General features: G+C 33.5%; 2 protein-coding genes across 3 annotated transcripts in view; one reads left to right on the top strand and one right to left on the bottom strand.

The window, feature by feature from the left end:
• The window catches only part of LOC145295858 (peptidyl-prolyl cis-trans isomerase NIMA-interacting 4-like), a 29,342-nt gene extending 22,786 nt beyond the window's left edge, over window positions 1-6,556 (bottom strand). Inside the window, exon 1 of one of the 2 annotated variants that reach the window (XM_080141586.1) lies at window positions 6,289-6,556. In XM_080141586.1, coding sequence (XP_079997712.1) covers window positions 6,289-6,411 — 123 coding nt within the window. In that variant the 5' untranslated portion in view covers window positions 6,412-6,556. The remainder of the gene's footprint in view (window positions 1-6,288) is intronic. The other variant, XM_080141587.1, reaches the window with a different exon arrangement.
• A 4,383-nt stretch (window positions 6,557-10,939) lies between these two features.
• On the top strand, window positions 10,940-27,905 carry LOC145295856 (GPALPP motifs-containing protein 1-like). Its single transcript, XM_080141584.1, has 6 exons — window positions 10,940-11,204; window positions 17,802-18,757; window positions 23,005-23,178; window positions 23,280-23,378; window positions 23,940-23,999; window positions 26,938-27,905. Exons 1-6 carry the CDS (start codon window positions 11,171-11,173, stop codon window positions 27,094-27,096), a joined length of 1,482 nt encoding a protein of 493 aa, XP_079997710.1. The 5' UTR covers window positions 10,940-11,170; the 3' UTR covers window positions 27,097-27,905.
• The last annotated feature ends 51 nt before the right edge of the window (window positions 27,906-27,956 follow it).

The raw sequence follows: 27,956 nt of genomic DNA, 5'->3' as shown, positions 1-27,956 counted from the left end.
ACCCCAGAACCACCCTTGCGGCGAAGTACACGTCAAAGATTACCAGCACGACCTTGCACATGCTGTGATCAGGGATCAGGGGGGAGTGTAGACAATGTATGTAGAGCCAAACACTATCACGTCTAATGCATAAATGACACTGTGCCTGTGTGATGGTACAGGAAATCCGGTTTGTACACATTTGCATTAGTTTGCATCCCGCGGATATAAAAGACGCTGGATTTTCTTTGTGTGGGCAGTATTTTTCTTTCATTTGCTTCGTTCGGTGAAAGAGATTTCGTGTTGTTTGTTTCAGAAAGGGGGTGAAGGAGGGAAATACTCAGTATCGCGAATCGAGGTCAGGAAGAAAGGGACAGTAAGAAAGAACTGAAAATAGAAAATTCTGCTTCAAAAACAAACTCGATAAGGGTTATTAAATTACAGTTACATAGTGTTACATACGCACAGCCAAAACGGAAGGATGGAGTCTTTAAATCTACCAAAAATCAAGTAATTATTAGGACTATGACAACAGCATATTCTTTTCAGTTTTGACTCTTGAGTATATATTCAACACAGACACAATTAATCAATCGAGAACCACATCACTTTACATAAAAACATATAAGATATCAATGGATATATACCCGAGAATCAAAACAAGGAAAAGAATATGCTGTTGTCATAGCCCTAGTGATTATCCAATCAATACAAATTTTGCACTGATTATTAAGTGAAGAATAAACTTTATAATGGTATACTTTTTTTCTTTTTTTTAAATCGATATATATATATATATATATATATATATATATATATATATATTCATTTTTCCTACAACCCCCCCCTCTTCTTTGTGTGTATAAATATTATCTTTCAGATTACCAAAAAAAAAAAAAAAAAAAAAAAATTACATATTTTCATTATTTTTGCAAAAACACTACTTTTAAATCTTTAAAAATTAAATTAATAATTTTCTTTTAGTGAACCCAATATTGCTAATACACCATTAAAGAGGAAATGTTTTAACGAATAGATACAAAAAAAAAAAAAAAAAAAAATTTTGATAAATAACTGCGCATTTTACTACAAATACGATTTCATCGGCAATTTCTTGTTTATTTGCCTATAGTGGCCCAACCGTGATAGAAGATGTAGGAGTTGTTTTTAACACATACGATGCTTAGCATATCCAAAATGGTCAATCATCTGGTACTGGCCAGCCTCATCGTTGCTTAACTTTGGGGGTTATGTAGTTAACATATATATATATATATATATATCGCTTATGAAAAAAAAGAATTAAACCCTTCACTTAATCGTCAAATCAAACATTAAAAATACATAGCTAAATATAGTTTATTTAGTCCCCTCCAGGCCTCCATACTAAATTTGGAACTATCATTCAAATTTTTTTTTTTTTATTATTATTAATTTGACTACAAAAATCTATAGAGTGATATAAAAAGTTGGAATTATTTGAAATTCAGGTACTTATATTACAATATTTTTGCATATTCTTATAGCAAATCATCCTAAATCTTATGTAGACAAAAAAATTATTTGCTGAAAACTTTTTAAAATATTTTAATGTTTTAGCGATGAAGACAAAAATGACGGTAAATGGAAAATGTTAAATTCTATTAAAAATAGAAGAAAAAGTTATATATTTTCGTATCATTAAATCTAGGCTTTTATCTTTCTAGAAAAAAAAAAAAAAGTTGCTCAAGAATAATGAATTTTAATAGATTTTAATTTGTTTAAAAAAAAGTTGCTCAAGAATAATGAATTTTAATTTGTTTTAAAAAAAGTTGCTCAAGAATAATAGATTTTAATTTGTTTTAAAAAAAGTTGCTCAAGAATAATAGATTTTAATTTGTTTTAAAAAAAGTTGCTCAAGAATAATAGATTTTAATTTGTTTTAAAAAAAGTTGCTCAAGAATAATAGATTTTAATTTGTTTTAAAAAAAGTTGCTCAAGAATAATGGATTTTAATAAATTTTAATTTGTTTAAAAAAAAGTTGCTCAAGAATAATGGATTTTAATAGATTTTAATTTGTTAAAAAAAAAAGTTGCTCAAGAATAATAGATTTTAATTTGTTTAAAAAGTTGCTCAAGAATAATGGATTTTAATAGATTTTAATTTGTTTAAAAAAAGTTGCTCAAGGATATAGATTTTAATTTGTTAAAAAAAAAGTTGCTCAAGAATAATGGATTTTAATAGATTTTAATTTGTTAAAAAAAAAGTTGCTCAAGAATAATGGATTTTAATTTGCTAAAAAAAAAGTTGCTCAAGAATAATGGATTTTAATAGATTTTAATTTGTTTAAAACAAAAAGAACTTTGTTTTACTTTCACTTTTTGGCCGTGCCTAATGCTACATATAGGGAGGAGTTAAATTTGTGTCTCACGTTGGAGGTACCTAGAAAATACTATGAAAAACAAATAGCTTTCTTTAATGCAGGAATCGTTCGGTAAACAAAAAATGCGTGTGTGCACAGTCCCATTTTTACTTCCGTTTTTATCTAAAGAAAAAAAAAAGGAGATTAAAGTTAGAATTTTTATAGAAATTTAATGTTTATTTTTGTTTATTTAGAAATTGTGGTAAATGTTTACTTTAACTACAACAGAACGCCGACCAATAAAATCTGTTTTTCTTATAGATTTTCAGGGTTGTGACAATGTATATTCAACCCAGTCGCAAATTTACCGTTTGCATGGTATTAACCCCTGGACCCTCGCACTATTTTGTGCCATCTCACCACCTTTGTTTACGCTATTCTTACATGATGCGTTTGAGCATGCAAGTAACTTGTCACATCGCGCGGAGGAATTTGAGCAGATATTTAAAATAAGTTTTCAAAAACAAAAAATGTGGTTCATTTTTCTGTGTTACGTAGTTTTTAATTAATCTAAATAAATTAGTTTTCACGAGCGGTTTACACAAACATTTTGGTACTCCTTGGGCATTGAGTTCCATTGCGACCAGCATATTTATTTGACAGACGTTCCTTTACAAAAGGCTAGCACATGCTCGGATAACATTTTTAATTTACTTATGTTGGCTTATTAACATTTTTAAAGAATATCATAAAAAAGGCGGGGTAAATATTCAGATACGTTAAAACAGAACACCGACCACTCTAATTTGTTTTGTTTTTTTAGGGGTAATCGAGGTCGCTGACAACGAATTTGGGAGCTCCGACGGGATTTGCCTCCGCGCTAGCAGACGAATTCCGTTCTAATCACGTGGTCTTATTTCGTGCGGTAACTACCAAAAAATTAATTGGAAATAAAGAAACGAAATAAATATAAGAAATGACGCGCTAGAGATTGATTCATTCAACAATATGCTGCTACAAATTTCTCAATTTTATCAAGTAAATTAATTCAATATGTGTTCCTTTTTGCTTAATTGTTTTTTTTTTTTTTGATAAATAAATTGTTCGTTGAAAAATAATTTGACTCCTGTAACTTGTTTCACTAATGATAATATTGCTGCAAATAAACGGATTTTAGGTATGTTTTACAATCCACACAGCGAGTCGGAAAAAGTCGTTAAAAACAACTATACAATAATTAAATATTATCTTTGTCAATAAAAAGTTACTTTGATACTTCCCTACATCATTTGTTGGTATTTTAAGTAGTTTTAAATACTTTTTATTTGTACAGCATATATCTTTTGGTTTTGGAAAAGGGGGGAGAGAGAGTAACGAATTAAAAAAGGATTAATATTTGATATGAAACAAACATTTTAAAACTACTTTAAAATACCATGCAGGTAGGTTACAAACTAATTTTTATTGACAAGACATTTATCTGTTGTATATTTGCTTTTAATTTGATTTTATTGTAAATTTGAATGGGAAAATTTTCTTTTGGTTTTCTAGTTAGCCAATAAACGAAATAAAATAAAACTACGTAAACACTAAAAAAAATTTGAAACTACGTAAAAACTCAAATAAATGAGCCAACGTTATTATTTAGAAAACTATTACTTAACATTGGAAGGTGAGGGTGTTTTGTAACTATTCTGTACTTTCACCTAACAATTCAATAAAAAATATATCGTAAAACTTGAAAATGCTATAAAAGTAACTAAAATCATAATTACACGCGTAATTAGCCATAAGTACACGCGCAATTATTTCAAATTGAACAAAAGCTGGAGAACCCATTTATTTGCTATATATTTAAGATAAATGTTTAAAAAAAAACAACAACATAATTACAAGCGCAACAAACTACGTAAACACTGAAATAAATGAGCCATAAGTAGATTGCGTTTCGTATTATTACCCTTTCACTTTTTTGCAGTCGCCGCACGAGACAACGTGATTAGAACGGAATTCGTCTGCTAGCGCGGAGGCAAATCCCGTCGGAGCTCCCGAATTTGATACTCAAACCGGGGGGGGCGCAAATTTACCGTTTGCATGGTATTAACCCCTGAACCCACGAACTACTTTCTGCCATTTTACAGCTTCCGTTTACGCTACGGACGCACGTGCGTGCGGCAGCATAAACGACGCCTTGCTTCACCTAGCAAACTGCTTCCTCACATAGCGTACCAATCTCCCGCGGAAATTTTCAAATTAGATGAAAAAGAAATAAAGCAAGAAAAGAAAAGTACACCAAATTGTGGGTGGGGGTATTTAATTTTTTTTTTTTTTTTTTTTTTCCAGAATTTTCTAATTTTCAAAAATACATTATAGCACTTTTGGGGTTGAAAATTGGTACTTATACAGTTTAATGAAGACATTAAAAAATGAAAATATCGAAAAAAAAAAAAAAAGAAAAGGTTATATTGTACGTATCCGTTTTGAACTGAAGATCTCCGAAAAAAAATTTCAATTAATTTGATCGAGTAGTTTTTTTTTTTACAGTGGAAAAACACGTTTTTATGAGAGCGCGTTGAAGGCAGATCTTGGATTTTTTCTTAATATTTGTTTGAATTTTAGAAACACCACGGGGAGATAACTTCAGTTAAAGCGCCGAATCTCCTTCCCCATCTTTAATACTAGCTTTTCTTCCTAAAAGTCGAACCGTTTGCTCGATATCAAATTGTTTTTTCGCTGTAAAAAAAAAAAATTAAAAAAAACAAAAAAAAACTATTCGATGAAATTAAGTGAAATATTTTTTCAGAGAACTTTATTCCATAATGGATACGTACAATTTAATTTTTTTTTCGATATTTTCATATTTTTAATGTCTTGATTAAACTGTACAAGCACCAGAAAAGTAACTAAACCATTTATTGATAATTTCTCACTTTTATAAACAGGCAGATTTGCCGTTTACTTGTACAAATATCCTAGGGACTCGTTCGGTCGACACCGGTACCTCGTTTAATGTAAACAGAATTTTATCTACTATCAAATTAAACCAAAATTTTATTTATTGTTCAATGTTTTTAATTTTAAATTTAATTTTAAAACTTCATCTTCATAATTTATTTTCGAGAACATCTACTGTAAAGTGAAACCTCCACCAAAAAAAAATTGGGGTTTCACTTTACAGTAGATGTAGATAATTTAAACGAGATTTTCTTATTCAGCATAGTCGAAAAGAAAATTGTGGAGGTGGGTGGACCTAATGTAAAAATCTACCAAAAAGTTATCCGTGCAATCGTGCATGTAAATTAAGAATGTTTGTAAGTCAGTAAATAGTTATCTGCGCATGCGCTAGCCTTTGTAAGGGAGCGGCTATTAAACTCAACGCCCAAGGAGTACTAATATTTGTTTTTCGTTTTTTTTGTTTTGTTTTTTTTTAGGGCGGGGGTTGGCACTGGGTGACCACCCAAACATTTACCTTTAAAAAGTTGAGTACGGGGAGGTTGAAAATGAGAAAATGCCTTTCGGAATAAACACCCCCCCCCCAACCTCCCCATGTTAAGAACGGCTTTCAGAATAAATACATTTTGCAGATTGAACAACCAGTGCGCATTCATCGTTTTCGGGTGGTCTCCAGTGCACTTTAAAAAAAACAAAAAAAAACTACAATCTCCTTTTTTTAGATTTAAAAAAAAAAAAAAAAAAAAAAAAAAACGTGCATTTTTTGTTTAACGAACGATCCCTGCAACGCGCTGCGTTCAAAATTGTAGCCGGCGCCTATTTACTAATGGGGTCCTGTCCTCACTCGTGTAAGTACGCCCTAATGGTATATAACACTTTGCTAAATATCAAAACATGTTTAAGAAAAAAAAAAAATTTTATGAAACGGCGGGAACTTATGCAACAACCTGATTTTATATATATATATATATATATATATATATATATATATATATCAAACAGATTTTTTACTCACTTTAACAGCGGTTCCACCTTTCGCCTCTTTTTTCTTTGTTTCTCCACTTCCAGAATCGGCTGATTTGTCTTTACCTCCTTTAGCTTTACCACCACCACCGCCGCCTCCTTTATTTTTTGGCATTATTAAAATCACTAAACAAAAATCGGTAGAGAATCAAATTGTAAGCTAAAAAAATGTCTTTAGCTGGAGTGATTTTTTTTTTTTTTTTTTTTGTTATTTAAGACAAAATGTGGAGGATATGTAACGTGTTACGAATCTGCTGAGTAAAATGGACATGCGCACTGCAATGTTGCTAAACCCGCTAGATCGAACAAAATAATCTCCAGAAACCCGTCAGATTATAACTCTTCGGTATTTTTTTTATCTTGGAAAGTTATATTGAAGTCAGTGCCATCGGGAAGGGACATTCTGTCCTGCAAAAAAGTGCTTGCGCAGCCTTGTCAGCATTTAATAATTTTTATTTTCAAACTAATAATTTGTAATGTTCATGATTTGACGGTGTAAAATACTGAGGTGACCCTGACCCTTCTAGAGTTGTCTAACTTTGCTTGGAGTTGAGTGCAAGACTGCCGTAAAAAGACATTAAAAAATCGATCTTTCAATTCTTTCTTAACAAGCACCATTTTGTGTGTGTGTTAAATATTGTGAGGATTCTTTTCGAGTTAAACTCTGTTGAGAAATAAACATTATGGGTGTGTATTATTATACACATAGATTCGAAAAAGTTGTCAAAAAATATATATATAATTACTTTTCTACCTAACTGGATACGTTTTTAGTGTTTTTATTTAATGTAACATGTTTATTCAGCTCAAAAAACATACAGTGTTTACCGATGTATTGGAATTTTTTTTTTTTACATGGGGTCACCACTTATCAAGGCCCAGGAGCCACTCGGGGATAAGGGTTATTGTGTGTACAGTAATCAATGGGATAGGATCATAGTAATAGTTAGTATTGGGGATTTGATAAAGTGTCATTACTTAAGGGGGCGGTTCATCAGGAATTTGTTTGTGTTGGACTTGAAGACATCCAAGTTGAATTCGGAGGGGAAACAGGCAAGTGGCAGAGAGTTCCACAGGCGTGCAGTTCTAAGAAAGAAGCTTTGTTCATGGAATCTACGTTTTGATTTAGGCACGGATAAAGAGTGGGGAAAATTATTGACGGTGGTTTCAGCTTGTCGGGTGTTTTTCATGAAACCAGAGAATGGAGCTCAGACGAGCACTTGCCATGGAAATAACGATAAAACAGACACAGGCTCGCAACGCCTCTTCTGTGGAAGAGAGGTTGCAAGGAAGAGAAAAGGGCACCCCCCACCAAGCCACAAAGTCTATTTTGTACTCTGTCAAGGCAGGATAGACTGTTTTTAGCAGCTCCTGCCCACATGTGGCAGTAGTACTCCATCCTTGGACGTACTTGGCTTTTATACAGATAGAGAATTGCATATAATTGTAAGAGAGTGATAGAGACAGCTAAGACAGATTACTCTGAAACCATCAGAAAACGCATCGAAGCACAGAAATTAGGAACCCGGGATATTTGGAAAATCTACAACAGCGTAGTAAATAATGGACAGTCAACTATTCCCCCACTATCAAACAATCATGAGGTTGCTTGCACGGCAACTGACAAGGCTAATCTGCTTGCCAGTAAGTTTGCCTCAAACTCCACACTGAACTCGGTACACCACTCACTCCCTGATTTTCCTCTGCGAACAGACGCCACACTAGACGATTTGAAAATCACCCCTTCTCAGGTACATGCTATTATAAAAAACCTAGACACCTCAAAAGCATGTGGACCAGATCTCATCCTTGCTTTCCCGACTGCTGGAAAACTGCCTCTGTGGTACCAGTCTTCAAGAATTCTGGTGAAAGAACTGACCCACTAAATTATCGCCCCATTAGCCTCCTCCCGCTTTTCGCCAAAATATTTGAGTCCTTAGTTAATCAAGCCCTAGTCCAATACCTAACAGCTGCTAAACTCCTGACTGACAAACAATATGGATTCAGGCAAGCCCGTTCAACAGCAGATATCTTAACTGTAGTTTCTGAATGTATATACTGTTCATTGGACATAACAGGGGAGGGTAGAGCAGGGGCCCTTGATATATCTAAGGCTTTTGACAGGATATGGCACGATGGTCTTCTAAGGAAAATTAGATCATATGGAATCACTGGAAGAATTCATAATGTAATTAAATCCTTCTTAAGTAATAGAAAAATCAAAGTTGTCCTCGACGGTCGTACATCTAAACAATATGACATAAATGCGGGAGTACCTCTGGGGTCTATCCTTGGACCTCTATTATTCCTGATATTCATAAATGACCTCCCTGATAAAATTGTTTCGGAGATGGGTATATTTGCCGATGACACCACTCTCTATAACAGATATGAGGGGAAAACAAATGAACACATATCCAAGGAAATGGCAGAAACACTAGAGGATGACCTCCAATCTGTAGTGGAATGGGGACAAAAATGGTTGGTCACATTCAATGCTGCTAAGACTAAGCTTGTTTCCTTCAATAACTACAAGAAACCTTCTCTATCACCAATAGCAATGGCCAAGAACACATTGCCTGAAAGTACTTCTTTTAAACTCCTCGGCCTAATGTTTACAGGGAATATGAACTGGAATAGATACATTGAGAGCATTTCCAAGGCTGCTGCAAGGAAGGTTGGCTCCCTCTACCGTGCTAGAAAACTACTTACGCCTGACAGTATCCTATACCTATATAAGGCCACCATTTGCCCATGTATGGAGTACTGTTGTCACATCTGGGCTGGTGCATCTGCTGCTTGTCTCTCGTTCCTGGACAGGGTTCAAAAGAGAGTCGCCAACCTGATAGGTCCTGAACTGTCATCTAGGCTTCAGCCTCTGTCCCATCGACGAGATGTTGCATCCCTCTGCCTGTTCTACAAATACTTTAATGGTGAATGCTCTGACGAACTGCAAACACTTGTACCTCCCCGACGTAACTACCCCCGACAAACCCGACAAGCTACTAAGTCTCATCCCTTTACAGTAGAGATCCCTAGGTGCAAGAAAGCCTTTTACTCCAATAGTTTCTTCCCCAGAACTGCGGGTCTTTGGAACTCCCTTCCGGGATTCTGCTTTCCCAACTGCACTGATATGCAGAAGTTCAAGTGAACATTTTTCTACTCATCTCCCTTCATAATGACCCTGCTAATTAAGTCCCTGATAGTAGCCCCCTGCTTCAAAGTAGTACTGTGCCTTGTGTGGGGTGAAAATTGAATAAAAAAAAAAAAAAGGTAACCAGCCACCTCTTCCCCCACTGAACCACGCGCTCAAGATCAGAGGAGAGAGAATAAGAGAGAACGTTGCCATTTACGGCCTTTGATGTGTTGCCATAGATAGTCTTGTCATCAGCATAGATGTCAACGAATGATTTTAGTATGTGTTTTGGGAGATCATTGATGTAGATCAAGAAGAGAGTTGGGCCAAGGATGGACCCCTGATGGACTCCAGCATTAATACTGTGGGCCTCTGATTTCTGCCCATCAACCACTACTCTTATGAGCCTATCAGAGAGAAATTATTTAATGATAGAGAAAACATTTCCAGTTATACTGTAGCTGGAAATCTTGTGAAGTAGGCCTTTATGCCATACCTTATCGAACGCCTTTGATATGTCAAGAGCAATTGCCCTAGAAATGAAGCCTTTGTCGAGAGATTCGCTAATTCTATGTGATATAGCTAACTATAACTTTAAAATGGCCCCCGACTCTCTCTTGAACATGGTAAGTTTGGGAAAATGAGTTAAAAATTAAAAAATATACAAAATACTGTTAGAAACCCACCGAATATATGTCAGCCGATGTCACGGTAACATATTGAGCGAGTTTCTAACAGTATTTTGTATAGTTTTTTATTTTTAACTCATTTCCCCAAACTTAACGTGTTCAAGAGAGAGTTGAGCGTCATTTAAAATTTTCCAATACATACATCGGTAAATATTGTATGTTTTTCGAGTTGAATAAACATGTTACATTAAATAAAAACACTAAAAAAATTATACAGTTAGGTAGAAAAGTAACTTATCTTGCCTTTGATACCATTTATTTGTTATATATTTGTTTTTTGACAATTTTTTCGAATCTATGTGTACAGTAATACAAACCCGGCATTTTAAATATGTAAACAATGTTTACATATTTAAAATGTGTATTCCTCAATACAAAGCTGTCCTAATGATGTAAATATTTAAAAGTTATCCAAAATGGTCGTCTCATATTGGATAACTTTTACTAATGCTTTAAGTGTACATTTCCCAATTGTGTATTTCTCAGTAGATTTTAACGTGAAAAGATTCCTCATACAATGATATTTAACAACAAAAAATGTTTAATGTTTACAAAAAAAATTTTCCAGCAAGAAACTCACGCCGTGATTTGGTGTTTAGGATGTGTTATTGCTGGACATCGTGAGAAAACGAAACGTTACTTTTTCACTACGTTTTCAGAAATTGTTGGTGTGCTGTGAACGGAAAAAAAAAAAAAACGCCAGCCGCTAGATTCAAAGTTTTCTAGCTAGTCTTAAAAAAAAATCTCCAGATCTAATGAGAAAACCGCTAAATTGGCAACCCTGATGCGCAGCTTACTGTTTTTGGTTTTTAAATAATAATAATAATAAAATTGCGTCAAGGGCTACGATTGGCTGGTTTCAGAATTATTAACCAATCAGCGATTATCTACCTAAGATCGCTTGAACGAAGCGTTCAGGAAAAAAACATGGCGGCAATCGTCTATCTGCCTTGTTGAATTTTTTTTTCATCCACTTACTTTAAAGGAGAGAAAACATTTTTTAAAACCCTTTACAGCTGCTCTCTTTGATCAAACACGACTGATTTGCTATGTCTGGCTTGTACGGGCCAGCTTTACCACCAGGTATCATCGCTTTTTCGTTTTAAAACCATCATACACGCACTCTCTTGTTTACATGATTTTCATTTTTCGTGACTACTAATTTTTGATTCGTTTTTGATCAAACAATTTTCTCCGGTGAAAAGTTGATTTTTAATTTCAGAATTTGTTTCTTGTTAAAGGTGGGTTTTTTCAAATAGCTATAAACATCACTAATTGTAACAATTTCGGGCTTGACAACTATGAACTACCTTTTAAAAAACAAAGCATGCGTAATCATGTTTAATGTGATATTTTGTTTTCAAAGTTTGACTATTCATGAAACTTCTGTTTTGAAATTGATAATTTGGATCTTTCGAACTCCTCTTATTTTTTGTATTCCCAGCTTTTCGGTCGATGTAACTTCCGACCTTATTCAGGCGCACCTTTTCGAACTTTTGGAATATCGTTATCGGGAACATGTAATTCCATGCAAATTCCTAAATTCTATGAAAGCTCAGAGGTTATATCGGCCGAAACGTTGTGAATATAACAGCCAAGATGAGGAAATAGTTCGAATATTCCAAACAACATTGTTAACTTTTTCTTTTTTTTTTTTTTTTTAAACATTGTTAATTGTTTTGCTCATGTTGGATTTGACATTCCACAAAACGAGAACCATTGCCATACTGTTTTGGTTAAAAATATTATAACAAGAAATATTTAATTTCAAGTGAAACAGAAGGTTTCTACGTAATTCTCATGTCTCAAATAGTAACATATCCAACAATTACGAAAAACGATGAGATACAAAAGTTATTAATGAAAAAAGAAATGGAGCGAAATCACTGTTAGGACAAGTTGACAGGGGAGATAATTAAGTTTTGATTACGTCACGTAATGAACGTAATTCAAAATGTCGGATAAATTTTTATTCCTCATTTTTGTCAAAAGCTGTTTTTCGCCCCCCCCCCCCCCGACAAAAGGAGGGTGGACCTGTAAATTTACCCTTGTCTGTCCGCACTTTCCTCAATAAGTATGCCTTGGAATTTTTTGAAATTTTGCACAAACATTAAACATGGTATGAGTAAAAAAAAAAAAAGGGGGGTTGTATTACTGTACACATAGATTCGAAAAAGTTGTCAAAAAACAAATATATAACAAATAAATATTATCAAAGGCAAGATAAGTTACTTTTCTACCTAACTGGATACATTTTTTTTTTTGTTTTTATTCAATGTAACATGTTTATTGAGCTCGAAAAACATGCAGTGTTTACCGATGTATTGGAAAATTCAAAACGGCGCCCGACACTCGCTTTAACATGGTAAGTTTGGGAAAAGGTGTTATGAATAATAAACTAGACAAAATACTATTAAAAAACACCGAATATATGTCAACTTATGTCACGGTAACATATAATGAGCGAATTTCTAACAGTATTTTGTCTAGTTTATTATTTATAACATCTTTTTCTGAACTTACCGTGTTTAAGAGAGTGTCGGGCGCCATTTTGAATTTTCCAATACATCGGTAAACACTATGCTTTTCGAGCTGAATAAGCATGTTACATTGAATAAAAACACGAAAAATATATCCAGTTTGGTTGAAAAGTAACTTATCTTGCCTTTGATAACATTTATTTGTTATATATTTGTTTTTTGACAATTTTTTTCGAATCTGTGTACAGTAATACAACCTCCAAAAAAGTAACAGAACGGATTTTCCAGGAAAACTCTGGTTACCCCGCTAGGGGTTCCTTTCGGGTTAAAATGGCTAAAATTGACACTTTTGTGCTTATTAAAAAAAAAAAAATTGATGCCTTGGATTTTCTATAAAACTTTCTGCAAAGTTGTAACTAACTGATTTCTTTATAATTTTGTTTGTTTATACTTCGCGATAACTCTTGGGTGTGCCCAGGGTTAGGGTTAATAAAAACACTCCATTTTTGGAACTATTTCACCATATTTGTCTAAAATTTTCTGTGTATGTCTATTTAGCAGTTTTGCATGGTGCTGAACTCAAATTTTAATGTTAAGACCTTGGAGACTTTTGGTGCTAAATAGGGGGAGGGGGCAAATGATGGACTTTTTTTTTTCTTTTTTTTTTCTTTTTTTTTTTTTTTTTTTTTTTTGCATGGAGCAGAATTCAAATTTGCATATGTTAAGACCTAAAACTGCACCGTTTGTTTATTTTCACTTTGATTTGATGTCCCCTGGGGACTTTTGGGGCTAAATGATGGGGGGGGGGGGCATATGTTGAACTTAGTCATTATTTTTATGCCTCGTTCACTGTGCACTCACGAGGGGGGGTATACATGCTTCACGTGTTTATTAATTAATTTTCTAACTTATTGTTTTCTGTAATTTTTGGATATGTTAGTATTTGTGCCATGACAGTTATGTAGATGCCATTTGTTTTACTTAAGATTCAATAGTTTTTCGTTATTATAATATAGAAGCACCAAAATAAGTAATCAATTATGTATTGAAGAAAATCCAGAAAATATATCTTTATAAACATTTGGGCATTTTCTTAGTTTTTGTGAAAAAAAAAAAAAAAAAAAAAAAAAAAAAAAAAAGGTGGAAAAAAAAAAAATAAATATACAACAATTAAATGTTACCAAAGGCAAGATTAGTTACTCTTTTTACTTACCTGGATAATTGTGTTTTAATTATTTTAAAGCGTTTATTTACTTTAAAACGAAAGTAGTCTCAAATCTGAGTTAGAACAAAAAAATGGTGATTTTTTTGTTATAGCCATTTGGACCCTCGATAATCGCTTAAATTGAAAAATCTTTTAAAAATACTAGTAGATCATGAAATATTTTTCAGATTAGTTCTCCCCTCTGCAATCTCTTTCCCACAGGAGAGATGTTGCGAACATGTCTTTGCTATGTTGTTATTTTCATGGCAGGTGCTTGTCTGAGCTCCGATTTATGGTCCTTCCCTTGCCGGACTGTCACAGAAAACATTCAACTAGCTGCAACTACTATCAACAATTTCTCCCACTTTCTATCTGTGCCTAAATCTAAATGCAGATTCCATGAACAAATCTTTTTTTCCTAGAACTGACCACCTGTTGAACACTGTTCTGCTGACCTGCTTCCCAGACGACTACAACTTCACATCCAAGTTCTTGTTGAGCTATCCTCGTAAATAATCAAATTCTACCCAACTTACACAATTAACAATTACTACACTACCACCTTACATTCAATAACCTTTATCCTCGAATGACTTTCAAGCCTTAATCAGTGGGATCTCTCTTGTAAAAAAAAAAAAAAAAGGGGGGGGGTAATTAAAATTTGGATAAAACTTTTCCAGATTTTCTTTAACGGCTATTTGATTATTTATTTTTAACCAAAACAGCAAGTGTTTTATATCCAGTATCTATTCTGGCTGTTTCGGACTCATTTTCTTATCTTGGTGAGATAAGATCTTAATCTATGAGGAATGCACTTCATACATTTGAAATGGAACTTTATTTGGTTTGATTTCATGTGTACAAACTGTATGAGGCACATTTTTGAGTTTCTTTCCATGTTGACTTGCATTTCTAATTCAGGATCATCTTAGCAATGGCCATATTTGGAAACTATTAATTTCTTGAGGTTTTCATTGGCATATTATGATCCCTTGCACAAAAATATACTTATATGAAAATTTCCTTGCTTGATCTTGTGTTTTAACAAAGATATAACATTTTTACTGAAAAAGTAATGTAAAAAATGTGACGAAACACATATGGTTTTAAAGAGGGGAAAATATCCAAACGTGTGGGACACAAAAATAGTCAAAACTTCCTTATTTTTAATTGGATTTAAAAAATTTTTTTAAATTCTTTCTTGGATTATCAAGCTCTTTCTCTGTATGCCATTATTGAGATACGTTAAGCCATTTCAATTTTTTCATGTGTATTGCTACATAATGCCATGTTATGTACAAATGTTGGCCTCTCTCTAACTCTAGGAATGACGGCGATGGATTTTTTGATTTGACAACAATTCTGGAGATGCTAAGACTGGAGTCAGTTTTGCATGCAACCACCTATGATGGTATCGACTTGTTAAACAAATCTCTTATTGGATGAAGAGATGTACGTGCATCTTAATTGCGGGTAATCGAGGAAAAGGCCGAAGAAGACTTGAAATAACCTCAAACAGTGGCACGTTAAAACCAATGATAGAATTTCCATGAAGAAAGTCACTTTGTATCGCAATGACCAACATGCAACTCGCATGTTGCAAAACACCAAAAAATTTGGAAGGCGCTAAGAATGTTGATTTTAATATGTAAAGTTTGTATTTTGACTACTGTTCGTTATTTTCACTGCACAATGGATAAAAGTGCTAAATATCGATTATTCCAGTACAAGCAATACTAGAAATACAATTACGAATTACTTTGGATGTCTATCGAGTCATGGATGATGGAATGAGAGCAAGCTTGGATTAAAAGGGCTTCATTTGAAATTGTGTACAGATATGAGTTTGGCAAGATGCATCTGATGAAGGTTGGAGATTACAACGATGTAAATGTTGTGGGATAAGGATAGTCATCCAAATGCTAAAAATTATTAATCCTCATTTAAAACCTTTGAAAAAATAATGTGGAGTCCTTTTTCTCCTAAAATTTTTTAAATCTGCAAATTTTAATAAAAACCTCATCCTTGCTGTATCGGGAAGAACAGTATGACAGGGCACTCTAGCTCTTCTGTTTGGTAGAAAGATATTCAAGGCATGTGTTCATTTGCACTATCATTCATATGTACATCTTTATACAAGATGTTTAAAACAAATTTGACACACTTGAGAAAAGAAAAAAGTTTTTCTAAAGATCAAAGCACATCTCTTTAAAGAATCTTTTGTCAAATACAGCTCATTCAAAGAAGCTGCCCTGATCTTCTACCACAGCCTTCAGGCGGAAATTGAACTTAGAGCCTTCTTGAGTTGCAAACCATTCTTGTAATAGAAAAATGTTCCAAAAAAAAAAGAATGGCAAAAGAAATAATGTTATCATAGGGAAAAGAGAATAATCCAATTGTAAATATTAAATGTAGTTGTCCGAGTCAAAAATTGGCAGCATCGATCCAGTCAGCCTATGAATTGTAAAGAATTCCAGATTTAAAAAAAAAATGGTAGTATTAATCCAGTTAGGATCAGCAGAGTGTAGTTACGTTCTCATGTCAAGATAAAAAGCTATGACTGAAAGGTTCAAGGTGATTCAGTAAGATTTATACAGCAATTCTGGTACCTGATTGGTTTGTTCGTAACAATCCTGGCTATAAATATAATCGTCTAAATCTTTGTGATCATATCCAATACTTATATAATTATAAAATTCTGTGGACCATGCTTGCATTTTGTCTTCAATGATTAGGCGATTCCATTTTTAAAAAAGGGATGACAGGTAAATGTGTGTGTGTGCACACATATGGGCGTGGCCCAGAGGGTAAGAAATGAGTGTAGAGATTTGTATGTTTTGGTTTTGATTCTAACTGATGGCACCCAAGTCATATGTATTTTTTAGTTTTGATTTCACTACTATATGTTAGGTTCAATATAGAAAATTGTCAATAATAATTAATATGTAATCTACATGAATCCTTTATTAAAATTGTTTGTTTTCTTTTTTTTGTTTTTTTTTTTTGATATTTTAAATATGAGTGTAGAGATTTGTATATTTTGGTGAGTATATTATGCCAAAAAATATTGCAAGAAACCTTCACAGCATTCTTCAAGAGAGACCTGAACATGAGTTTGATCCTAGAAATCCGCTTGTTCTTGGTGTTGCAATCAGTATGATTGGTGTCTTTCTCAACTGATTTATGTAACATATTTTTACTTCATGGGTTTTCAGGTTGATATATATATGAGGCTCCCACAATCATACAGTATTAAGCACCAAGTTTAAAGTTTTCAAAGTTTTGCGTCTTTGTATCTGAGGAACTTATAGAAATATTCGTTTTGAGTTTGTTTCAAAATGAAGAGTAACACCTAAGCTATCACTTCATGCCATGTTTATTTCAATAATGATGACAGTTGTTAAGTTATGGTGACAATGAAATGTGTTATTATTGACTGTAAATATTGTAACAAAGTTTAATAAAGTTAAATAAACAGATCAAAGTTTTCCTGAATTTGAATTACTCCTTAGTTATTCTGTGCTGATGTTGATGTCAACATAATCTATGTATGCATTGCAATCATTTGGATCATCAGCGTCATCAGATTCTTCACTCACAGTCGTAGTTGCCTGTGAGGTCTGGTTTTCATCCATGTCTGGATGAAAAGCTTTTTATTCATCTAGAACATTACAGAGATAAGACATGTGCAGGGGGGGGGGTACAAAGGCGAGTAGTGCCTCCACATCAGCCATTTTTTTTCAGCAGAAGTCGTGTTGGGTATCTTCATAAACATTGGATTTTGACCGTGTTGTCAGATGTATTCTATACTTCTAACCCACCCTCTATGTCGAGGAGAGTGATATACATCACTTGTTTTACCTACATTTGGCATTTGGTACCGTATGATTCTGGCAGTACTCGTATATAAAATCTAATCCACCTGTGCACTTATTCAAGTGAAATTCATCTTTTATCCAGATTTTTTATTACTTTTGTTTTTCTATTTGTTGTTAGGTTTTAGACAAAGATCAAACCGCCGAGATTCTAACAGTGATGATGACGAAGTTGTCAGCTCATCTGGAGTAAATATTTCAAGTGATACTTTCCACATCTCTTCACACAATAGAGAAGCTGAGCATCATGTAACGTCAGAGGTCAGACCTTCACCAGTTGTGGTCCAACATCGGGCAGACACTCATTCTGAAGTGAGCAGCACTGGTCAACACAGGTACCTAATTACTACCACAAAGAGTGACCATCAAGAAATGACTGTGTCATCACCTTCCGAAGAAGGAAATGCTGTCTGTGGACCTGCTCTACCTAACTGGCGAGTCAACGGTCGGGGTTGTCCAGAGTCTGTTGGCGAAGTAAGTTCTTCAACATCTCCTCCAAAAGGCCGTGAAGTAATAGGCCCATGCTTGCCCCCACGTTTTCGTTCAAGTTCATCAAACGATGACGGCTCTGCTAGTTCATCCACTTGGGTTGGAGAAACTAGTTCACCTCCAAAACGTCTATTTGCAAGTAGAATGAGCAAAAGTTCTATTCAAAGTGAATCCACGTCTTCAACAGTTGGTTCAAGTGAACCTACAAGCAATTCAATATGTGATATCATCGGCCCCACTTTGCCGCCAGGTATGAAGTCCAGATGTGAGGAGTCTGAAGATGACAAAAATTGTGATGGAATCAACCATGGCAGATTACTACATATTGGTCCTTGCCTACCCCCAAAAGCAACAGCATCATCATCATCATCAACAGATGTTTTTGGCCCCGCTTTGCCACCTGGTTTTAAATCCCCTTCAACGGACAATATGAGTTATGCTCCTGATGCTAGATTGCCTCCTGAAGAGGAATATGACGTCATTGGCCCTTTGCCTTCTGAAATGTTAACAAAAGGCACAGTGGATAATTCATTGGCGGAAGAAATTGAAAAACGAGCTGCTAATATGAAGGATAAACTTGAAGGAAAGGTAAATATGTCATTTCTAATTTTTTATTTTTTTATTTTTTAAGTAATTTGTGTTGACCCTTTCCCCACCCTCAAAAAATAAATAAAAGAAGAGTCAACACGAATTAGTTACTTTCTGTTATTTTATTTATTAGCCGGGTTTATGCACAGCTGTTATAACATAATCACATTGACACAACGGTTCTCGTTAGATCATCAAAGTTAAGCAACATTGAACCTGGTCAGTATTAAATGGGTAACCATTTGGGAATACCAGGTGCTGTATGTAAGATGTCGACACCTCCCTACAAGAACTGTAAACAAACTAATATTAGTATCTCCCCTGACCGGGATATGCAAGCGACTGAAACCACTCATGAATTTGATGTTCCTATGAAACTTCCTTCTTTGGAGGAAGCCAGTTCAACCAGCCTAGGTAGAATGCTACTTCAATAGGAGTATGGCACTGGTGTTGTTCATGAAAAACTATACATAAAACACTCACGCTGCCACCAAAAACTTATATAAATTTTTTTTTTTTTTTACTTAGCGAGAGGGATTTTTGAGGGCAGATAAATAATTATTACACTTATTAACATTCTCAACCTCCCCAAATGTTAGGAAATAAATAAAAAAAAAACAAGTTTATCAGCAGTTGTTCAACACAAAGGAAAGCTGAAATAGGATTGTTAATCAAGATGTGACTATGATTGACAAAAAAGTTCAATATGTTTTAAAAGTTTATTTTTTATTGCATTTTCACTACAAACAAGGCACAGTGCCAGTTTGATGTAGGGGGCTACTATCTGGGACATAATTTGCAGAGATACTATGTAGGGAGTTGAGCAGCAAAATGTCTGTTTACATTACATTTAAACTTTTGCATGTCAGTACAGTCAGAGAAGCAAGAGCCCAGAAGGGAATTCCAAAGTCTAGCAGTCCTAGGGAAGAAACTATTAGAGTAGAAGCTTTCTGACATCTGGTGATCTGTATAGGGGTGGGATTTTGCTGCTTGTCAGGGGTATTTACATAGAGGGAGTACAAGGGCTTGTAGTTCGTCAGAGCACCTACTATTAAAATACTTTAATGGCTAGTTTTTAATATAGTATAGTTTAGTTATTTTAATATTAGCAATGAGTTTTGTGATAGTTTACGACAGTTGCGGATAGTTTACAAACTTTTGTTTGTCTAGTTCGGAACTTTTAATAATTTGGAGGTCCCTTGAGAGAGATTGAATTCAAAGCTGGATGAGAATAGATTGGGCTGAGAAGAAAATTGCTAGGGACTGATGCTATCAGATAGCTAACGACGGACATTTAGAGTTTTTCTTTCTATGCTACATGAGGGTGTCACACACAAATACAGAGCTTAACTAATTTACATCAAGTATTCATCTTGTGTTGTTTTAGTGTAGCACAATCATTGGAGCACAATTGTTTATACACAAACACTTGGAGGAAGGTAATATTTGATATGAATGAAAAATAAATTCTTGCTCTTCATTAAACTCATTGCTAACCATAAGTTCAGGTGGTAATACATTGCTAATCCCCCCCAAAAATGGAACAGTACACACATTGGGCATAATGAAGCTGGTAATAGTCAATTTATGGTCTAAGGGACTATTAAAGGTTAATTTCACTCAAGAATATCCTGTTCATTCTTGTCAGCACTCTCTCCCGAGCAAATTCGGGTATGTATCTATATTATACTAGTCAATGAAATTGGAAAATAATCACATTTATTTATTAGAGAAACTAGCAAATATATTTGCTAGTATGGAAGGATGGATCATGGTGAACAAACTTGTACTACACTCACATCCCCAAAAGTGGAGGTAATGATTGACAGTATAGTATCATCATGAACAAACATATACTACACTACCTGCTTTCTTCCAAAACTTCCAAAAAGGAGTTAATACCTAGGAAGATGATATGTCAACAGAACAGATACATTTCAACCTCTGTCCACTCCACCAGAAAAGGAGGAGATAATTCATGGTAGAATGTTATAACAGAACAGATACTACACTAGCCATTCCAACAGAGGAGTTAATACCTGAGATTACCTCCCATAAAAGGAGAAGGTAATCCCTCTGGAATATGGTTTCATGACAAAAGAACATAAAACATTACCTCCTCTCTTGAAAAGGATTTTGTCCACATCCTTAAAAAAAAAATGGAAAGTAATTCCTAAGAGGGCAATCTTATGACAACAGAACAAATACTACATTACTCACTATGCCATTAAAAGATTTAATTAGGTTTTAAGGTTTTTTTTGTTGTTTTTTTTTTTTCATTCAGTTAAAAATATCTCTTCTCAAAAATATTTTTCCTCATAAGGATATGAATGAGTCCAGATCTTCCAAAATCCAGAGACACTTGTCTCTAAATTCTGGAGAAACCAAAATTCATATAATACAACTTTTTTTTTCTTTTTTTTTTTTTTTAATGATGACCAGTGTATATATGTTGCATATCTCAATCATTGTAATGAGTCATCTAATGGATGTAGGGTTGAAAACTCTCAAAGTCTGACCCCGCTTTTCCGCATGGAATTTGTTAATGCTGAAATAGTAAAGGAAATTTAACTTTTTCTTGCTTAACGCAACAAATACAAGTGTTAATTTAAATGAACAACATGATTTTTATGATGATAGCTTGTTGGATCGTATATCAGAAGTTGTAATAGTGGAAAGAGGCAACCTCAAGTTTTTTAAGTCTTGTTAAGCCCACACAAGGCATATTGCCACTTGGATGTAAGGGCTACCATTTGGAACCATGTTTACAGGAGATTATGTGGTGAGTTGATGTTATGTGTTTAAAAATGAATGTTAAATGTGAAATAACCACGTAAAAATGACAAAACAATTAAGTAGAAAGTTCAACAGATTTATTTACAAGTTACGATTGACTCTATATTTTTAAGCACTGGATGTGCGATGATAAGTCTCAAAGTGTCCTGGCGGACTCCCCTTTCTTTTCCAATCCAAAGGCGATCGCTCTTTTCTCTGCCTAGGGGAGATAACTGTTTTTTTTTAGGTTAACCCTAACAGTTGATGAGCAAGATGTCTTTTCACATTACCTTATAACTTAATAATGGATATGTATTTCAAGGGGGCACAAGTGCTATGAGATCATCAGAATGTTTCATTCAAGTACTTGTAAATCAGACATAGGAATGCAATATTGTAGTGATGGACACAAGTTGGAGCTTTGTTGGGAAACTTTTTGGATCATGTGTAAGAGGGATTGGCTTGTGATAAATGCACCAAACCAGATGTGACAACAATACTCCATGCATGGGTGAATAGTGGCTCTCAAATGTAAGTAAACATTTTAGCATGGCAGAGAGAGAGTCCACTTCTTCACAGCAGCCTTAGCAAGTTCCTCAATGTATTTGTTCTAATTCATATTGTCTGTGAATATTAAGCTGAGGAGTTTGAATGATGAGCTCTCAAATAGTGTTATTATTCATGACAATCTGTGGTTAACATTTTTTGTAATTGTTAACTCTAGCTATTCATTTTAAAGACTGCATTTTTTTATATCTGCTATAACTTCCTCCAGTCATTCTTTCATTTAAAAATTTTTTTACAATTTTTCTGAAGATATCGCTTATGCAATTTATTTATGTATGTATATATATATATATATATATTTTTTTTTTTTGTTCTTCTGTTGTAACTTTTTGTCACGTTTAACTTTGCCAGACAATCCTTTACTTCCATTGTCCGCAAATCCAAAGAACATCGAATATATTACAAACAGAAACTAACAAACTAGCTGAAATACCTAACTTTCAATATACGAGTAGAAATGTAATTTATAAAACTCACTATGTCTGTCGCCATATTTTCAAACTATCTCTTCCGAAACTAAAAGTCGCAGTGGCCTCAAATGATTGGATTTTTTATGGACAGTTCTTTTATGGGTTTCTATCTGGTTAAAATGGTTTTTAATGGATCAAAATTGAAAAAAAATTATTATACATTTTGTATATTCATCTTAGTTTATTTTTTATGAGTTCATATGCATGTCATGTTGGTACAGTAATAACATCACCAGTTTTGATTCTAGCTGATGTCACCCAAAACTTTTTTTTTTTTTACTTTTGAAATCACGACTCTATAATATATACAAAATCTGGACAAATTAAAATATATTTAAACATATTTTATGACCAGACCCCCCCTCCTCCCCCTATTTAAGAATGATTTAATAATAAATATGTGTGTAACGCTCAATTTTTTCTTTGGCATTTCAGTTAGATGCTCCAGAGCCTGCTGGCAGAGAAGCGTGGATGACTGAACTACCCCCAGAGCTTGGGCGTGGAATTGGTCTGACTGCACGGCAATTCAAGAGTAACAGGTCGTCTACAAGCAGTGGAGATCGATCAGTATGGACAGACACACCTGCTGATAAAGCTAAAAAGCTCAAGGTAAAGAGAGAGGAAAAATATCATATATTTAGTTCAACTTTTATTCTATTTTTCTTGTGTTCTATAATAGTTTTTCTATCACATTTTATGTTGCATTTCAGGACAAAGCTGAAGGTCGTGCTCCCAAAAGAAGTCATGAAGAGGAAGTTGCCATGTCTGAAAAGGACAGAGACTATACGGAACGTATTGCAGAATTTAACGTATGTTCATTGCATCTCAAATCTTATTTGCTGTTTTCTTGTTGAAAATGTTAAATGTATATTCAAACCAGTATTACTTGGTTTATGGCACATAATCTCTTTATTTATTTTTTCTCAAGTCATTTAATGCTGAAATAATACCAATTGTTAACAAGTTATTAAAGTTGAGTTGCTGTTTCCCCCCCCCCCCACATTAAAATCCATCTTGTCAAAATTTGTCCTTACAAAGAGATGAAGAAATAAAATATGTAGCTGAAAGTTATATTTTTCCCTCCCAATCGTAGAAGTGTGCACAGATGAATTGATAGTGAAGGATAAATTCTTTGGAGTTGGATTTTATCCAAATGGCTATCCCACTTTCACTATGAAAACGGGATCATAATTGAATTTGTTTCATAATCCAAATTGTTATCCATTATCATATGCCTTTCAAAACCAAAAAATAACTTGATGATTCTATACAAGTATACATCACTGAATAAATAGATGAAAATGATTACAGAATTTTAAGATTTGATACTGCAAGAAATAAGTTCTTTTATTTTTTTCTTCTACCTTCAGAAAAACAAAAGAGCAGAGTCCCTTCTTGCTATGCATACTAAACAGAGGAAAATAGCGAAGGTAAGTTTTCAAAAACATTTTGATTATTTAGGTGTTGGCCATAGCATCTGCTCTTTTACGATTTATAATATTCAACTTTTGTGGGTGGTGCCCAAGAATGTACTCTGCATGGATTAGATCATGGGATGGTAAGTTCAGTGACATTCATTGAAATAAAACTTCGAAACCCTGTTCGAGCACACTCGAGCACACTCAACATTTGCGGAGAATCAATGAGGACCACTTCAAGCCTTGCACTCTCCACGGCCACCTAGTCGTGGGTTGCATGTGTGCCCGGGACAGCAAAAATCAAATCATTCTATTTCTTTTTATGGATGTCGAGTGTGACTAGGAATCATAGTGTTGTATCGTCTGAATATAAATGTCTCATTACCATCAGTACTTAAAAAAATTCTAGGATACATAAACATGATGTTAAATATATCATCTGTGAAGACAAGTAAATTAAAAATTAGGATTAATGGAAGAATATAAGAACATAATTAAATTTGGAGACTGAAGAGTAGTTAAAAGTGTAGATGGTATTCTGAGTATGCATGGGATGCTGGGACTTAACTGATGTTATTACTTCCACAGAATTGAACATATAAACAAGAAAAAGGAACGGAGACCTGGAAATCATCTCTGAAATGAATGTGAACACGTTACCAGTTATCTAAGCCATTTATTTTTAAAATTCACAGAAGGGCTTCGATGGAAATAGTTTATCAACAAATTTACATGGAGTCTTCATTAATTATATCAAGGAAAATACTTCTTTTTTCCAAAAATGTTTTGGAGGGTTAAAAAGCCAACACATTGATAATTCAGGGGGATATAAATTAAGTCTAATTAGAATAAGAGTTGTTCCCTATTGGAAAAGAACTGGGAATAGGCTATAAGTGACTAGCCTGGGTGCCCAGCATTGCCCGGGTATTTGGAGGTGTGTTGAGCAAAAATAAAAAAATAATAAAAATTTTAGTAGGAAGACAGGCTTGAACCCGTATCATGAAGGAGGAAAAGAATGTGAAAAAAAAAAAGTAATGTCTTTGCTGTTGTGTCCATCGCCAAATCGGAAGTGACGAATGTTTAAATTAAGGTTACTCAATTGAAAAGAGGGGATGACTTTTGAAAATATTGGTAAAAAAAAAGTGACCCTGTAGAATAATGGTTTTAGTCAATTTTTGAATATTTGTTGAAAGGCCAAGCTTCAAAACAATACCAATCTCATAAAAATCTGTCGCCTCTGTCAAAAGTTTTAGGCAGACATACATTTAAACAGACAGGTGAGATTTTCTTGTAGTCCTCACAAATAACCATCTATAATAAGATGGTTATTTGTGAGGACTACAAGAAAATTCTGTTATAAGCAACAAAAACCTAAAATGCAGGTGTAAAAAAAGATTTGTAGTAGTTGTCATGGGATAGTTAGGAGCGTATTAGATAATCTTAATTTACTGACTCAGAATTTAATAATTTTTTTATCATTTTCATTTATCAGGCATGTGACAATCTAGCAATTCTTGTTAAAGATCATTGAACCATTAAGGTTGGGCAAAAAAAAAAAACAAAAAAAAAAAAACAATTAACAAATTTTCACCCCCCCCTTCCTCTCCTTTTTCTTTTGCAAATTCCAGATCCTTGTTCTCCTGTTGGATGGTTCATGAATATTTTTAGCCATCATTCTAAGCAGACAATTTTTTGCACTGACCTTAATCTCTACTATTAAATAAAATACTATTAAATAAAGGTCACTTTCTGGGTGAGTGAGTTCCTTATAGGTTCCAAAGCTGCTAAGCCTATTTTTTGCAAATTTTACACAAAGGTAATTTATGTCTGACAGTGTTTTTAGATGTTTTTTTTTTTTTTTTTTTTCCAGAAATTCATCCAATTAGTACCAAAAACCGAAAAAAATCAGTTCTTAAAAATAGTCTTTCTTTTTTAAAGAAAAAGAATTTTTACAGGGAAATATTTTACATGTAACCTTGGCCAGTGTAACATAACATATTACCCTGTAAAATTTTTTTTTTTTATCTATAAAAGAAGACTATTTTTAAGATATCAAGCCCAAATATCAGCTGATAGGATATTGTAAACAAACACAGACGGAATTTGATGAACGACATTATCGTTTTTTTTTTTGTTTTTTTTTTTTTAATTTTTGCGAATTAGTTCACCGGGTAAATTATTCTTTGTAATATATAACATTCAATAGAGGATTCTATAATAATACATATGCAATCTGCATAAATTAAAATATCATGTTTAAGCATATTTTACGACCAGACAACCAGTTAAGACCAATATCTCTCATGTTACAATCAAGCATTTTTTTGTTTTTTGTTACTATTGACAGAAGCTATTGAATATATAATATATATGCTTTTCCATTCGAAAGTGTTCCTTTGTTAAAGATGGCATCTCTCATTTACATAACATTAATATATTCAGTTAAATTAATTTATTTTCTAGACAGCAAAGTACTTTACTAAATAACTTCAGTATAAACAGTTTAACAATCTGGCCATTTTGGTGAAATGGAGATTTTTACTGATATTTATACAACAATTTATAAAATTTAATTTTTTTCGTCTTGTTACAGAAGAATGTTGCTATTTTTATATAACAAAATGTAGATAAAGTAGATATTTACAAATGGGGAACTTCTATTGCAATACGTTTTCATTTATAAGAGAAATGATTAGAAGAAAAACTTATTTTGTTAAAAAAAAAAAAAATTTAAGTATTATTTATTCATGTTTTGTGGTTTTTAAGTGTTTCACAGAATGATATCTTATTGTTATGTTATAATTTTTATGAAAATCAGTGGATAAGAATTTACTAACAAACATGAATTCATGAAATTTAAATTTTTTTTTTTTTTTCCTAATCAAAATTTTATTTGTTAAATTCTTAAAATTAAAACACTTTTTCTTTTCTCCCACCTTCTTCCAACTAGGAACAGGAAGCTGCAGCTGGTCCTAAAGAACGTCGTCCATTTGATAGAGATGTGGACCTTGGCATCGTGAATTTAAATGCAGCTGAGAGGAAGTCCATCATTGACAAATCCCATGTACTCAGTACTCGATTCGGTCATGGAAATTCTCACTTTCTTTGACCAAAAAAAAAAAAAAAAATATGACTAGAATCTTATGAAAGTAGACAGATTGTCTACAATTGCTAATCCCCTCAAGCCTATATGTAATATTAGCGTGTGTGTGCGTGCAGAAAAGGAACTGATTTGCTACTTGACTGTGCTCGACACCATTTAATTAGCCAGCTAAATGAGTTTGGGTTTCATTATAAAGAAACAATATGGAAAGCTGAACAACCATAGTATTTAAACGTCATTTTTAGTTATCTTTGTTTAAACTGGCATAAAATCCACACCATTTTTTTTTTTTTTTACCCATCTGTATGTCAGAAAATGGAAAACTCTTTGTTTATAAATAGAAATTAATTTTCTATATTCCTAACATTTTCTGATTTTTTTTTTTTTTTTTAAATTTCTTTTACTAAACCTTGTTCGACTTATAGATTCACAATCTCAGGGAAATTCAACCTTTTTAATGGATTCCAACATCATCGTTTATATCAATATGAGCAAATCTACTCCAACCTCAAAAAGGTGAAGTAATTTACAATTTTCAGTACAGACTACTTGAATAAGATGTCATGGACAATAAGCCTTCTTCCATAAATCAACCACATCTACTTGCTAATAAAGAACTGTATATAAAAATTGGTATCAAGAGATCTCCATGTGGAAGAGAAAACAACTGAATTCCACATATCACTCGGCAAAATCCTCGAGTCAGAACAGCAGAACTACTTGTATAAAAAAAAAACAAAAAAAAAACATCTTTACATAAATTGGCCACTCGTCCAATTTTCTTTTTAAATGAAAATAAATCGAAGTCAAACGGACTCCTGTTTACATGTCAAGCATGCATTTCATTTATCTTTTTTTTTTATGAT

Source organism: Euprymna scolopes, chromosome 16 (genome assembly GCF_053919585.1).
Source record: "Euprymna scolopes isolate OS-2025 chromosome 16, ASM5391958v1, whole genome shotgun sequence".
NCBI classification, from domain to species: Eukaryota; Metazoa; Mollusca; class Cephalopoda; order Sepiida; family Sepiolidae; genus Euprymna; species Euprymna scolopes.
Note: the sequence above shows the minus strand (reverse complement) of the source record. Positions and strands in the feature narration are given on the sequence as shown.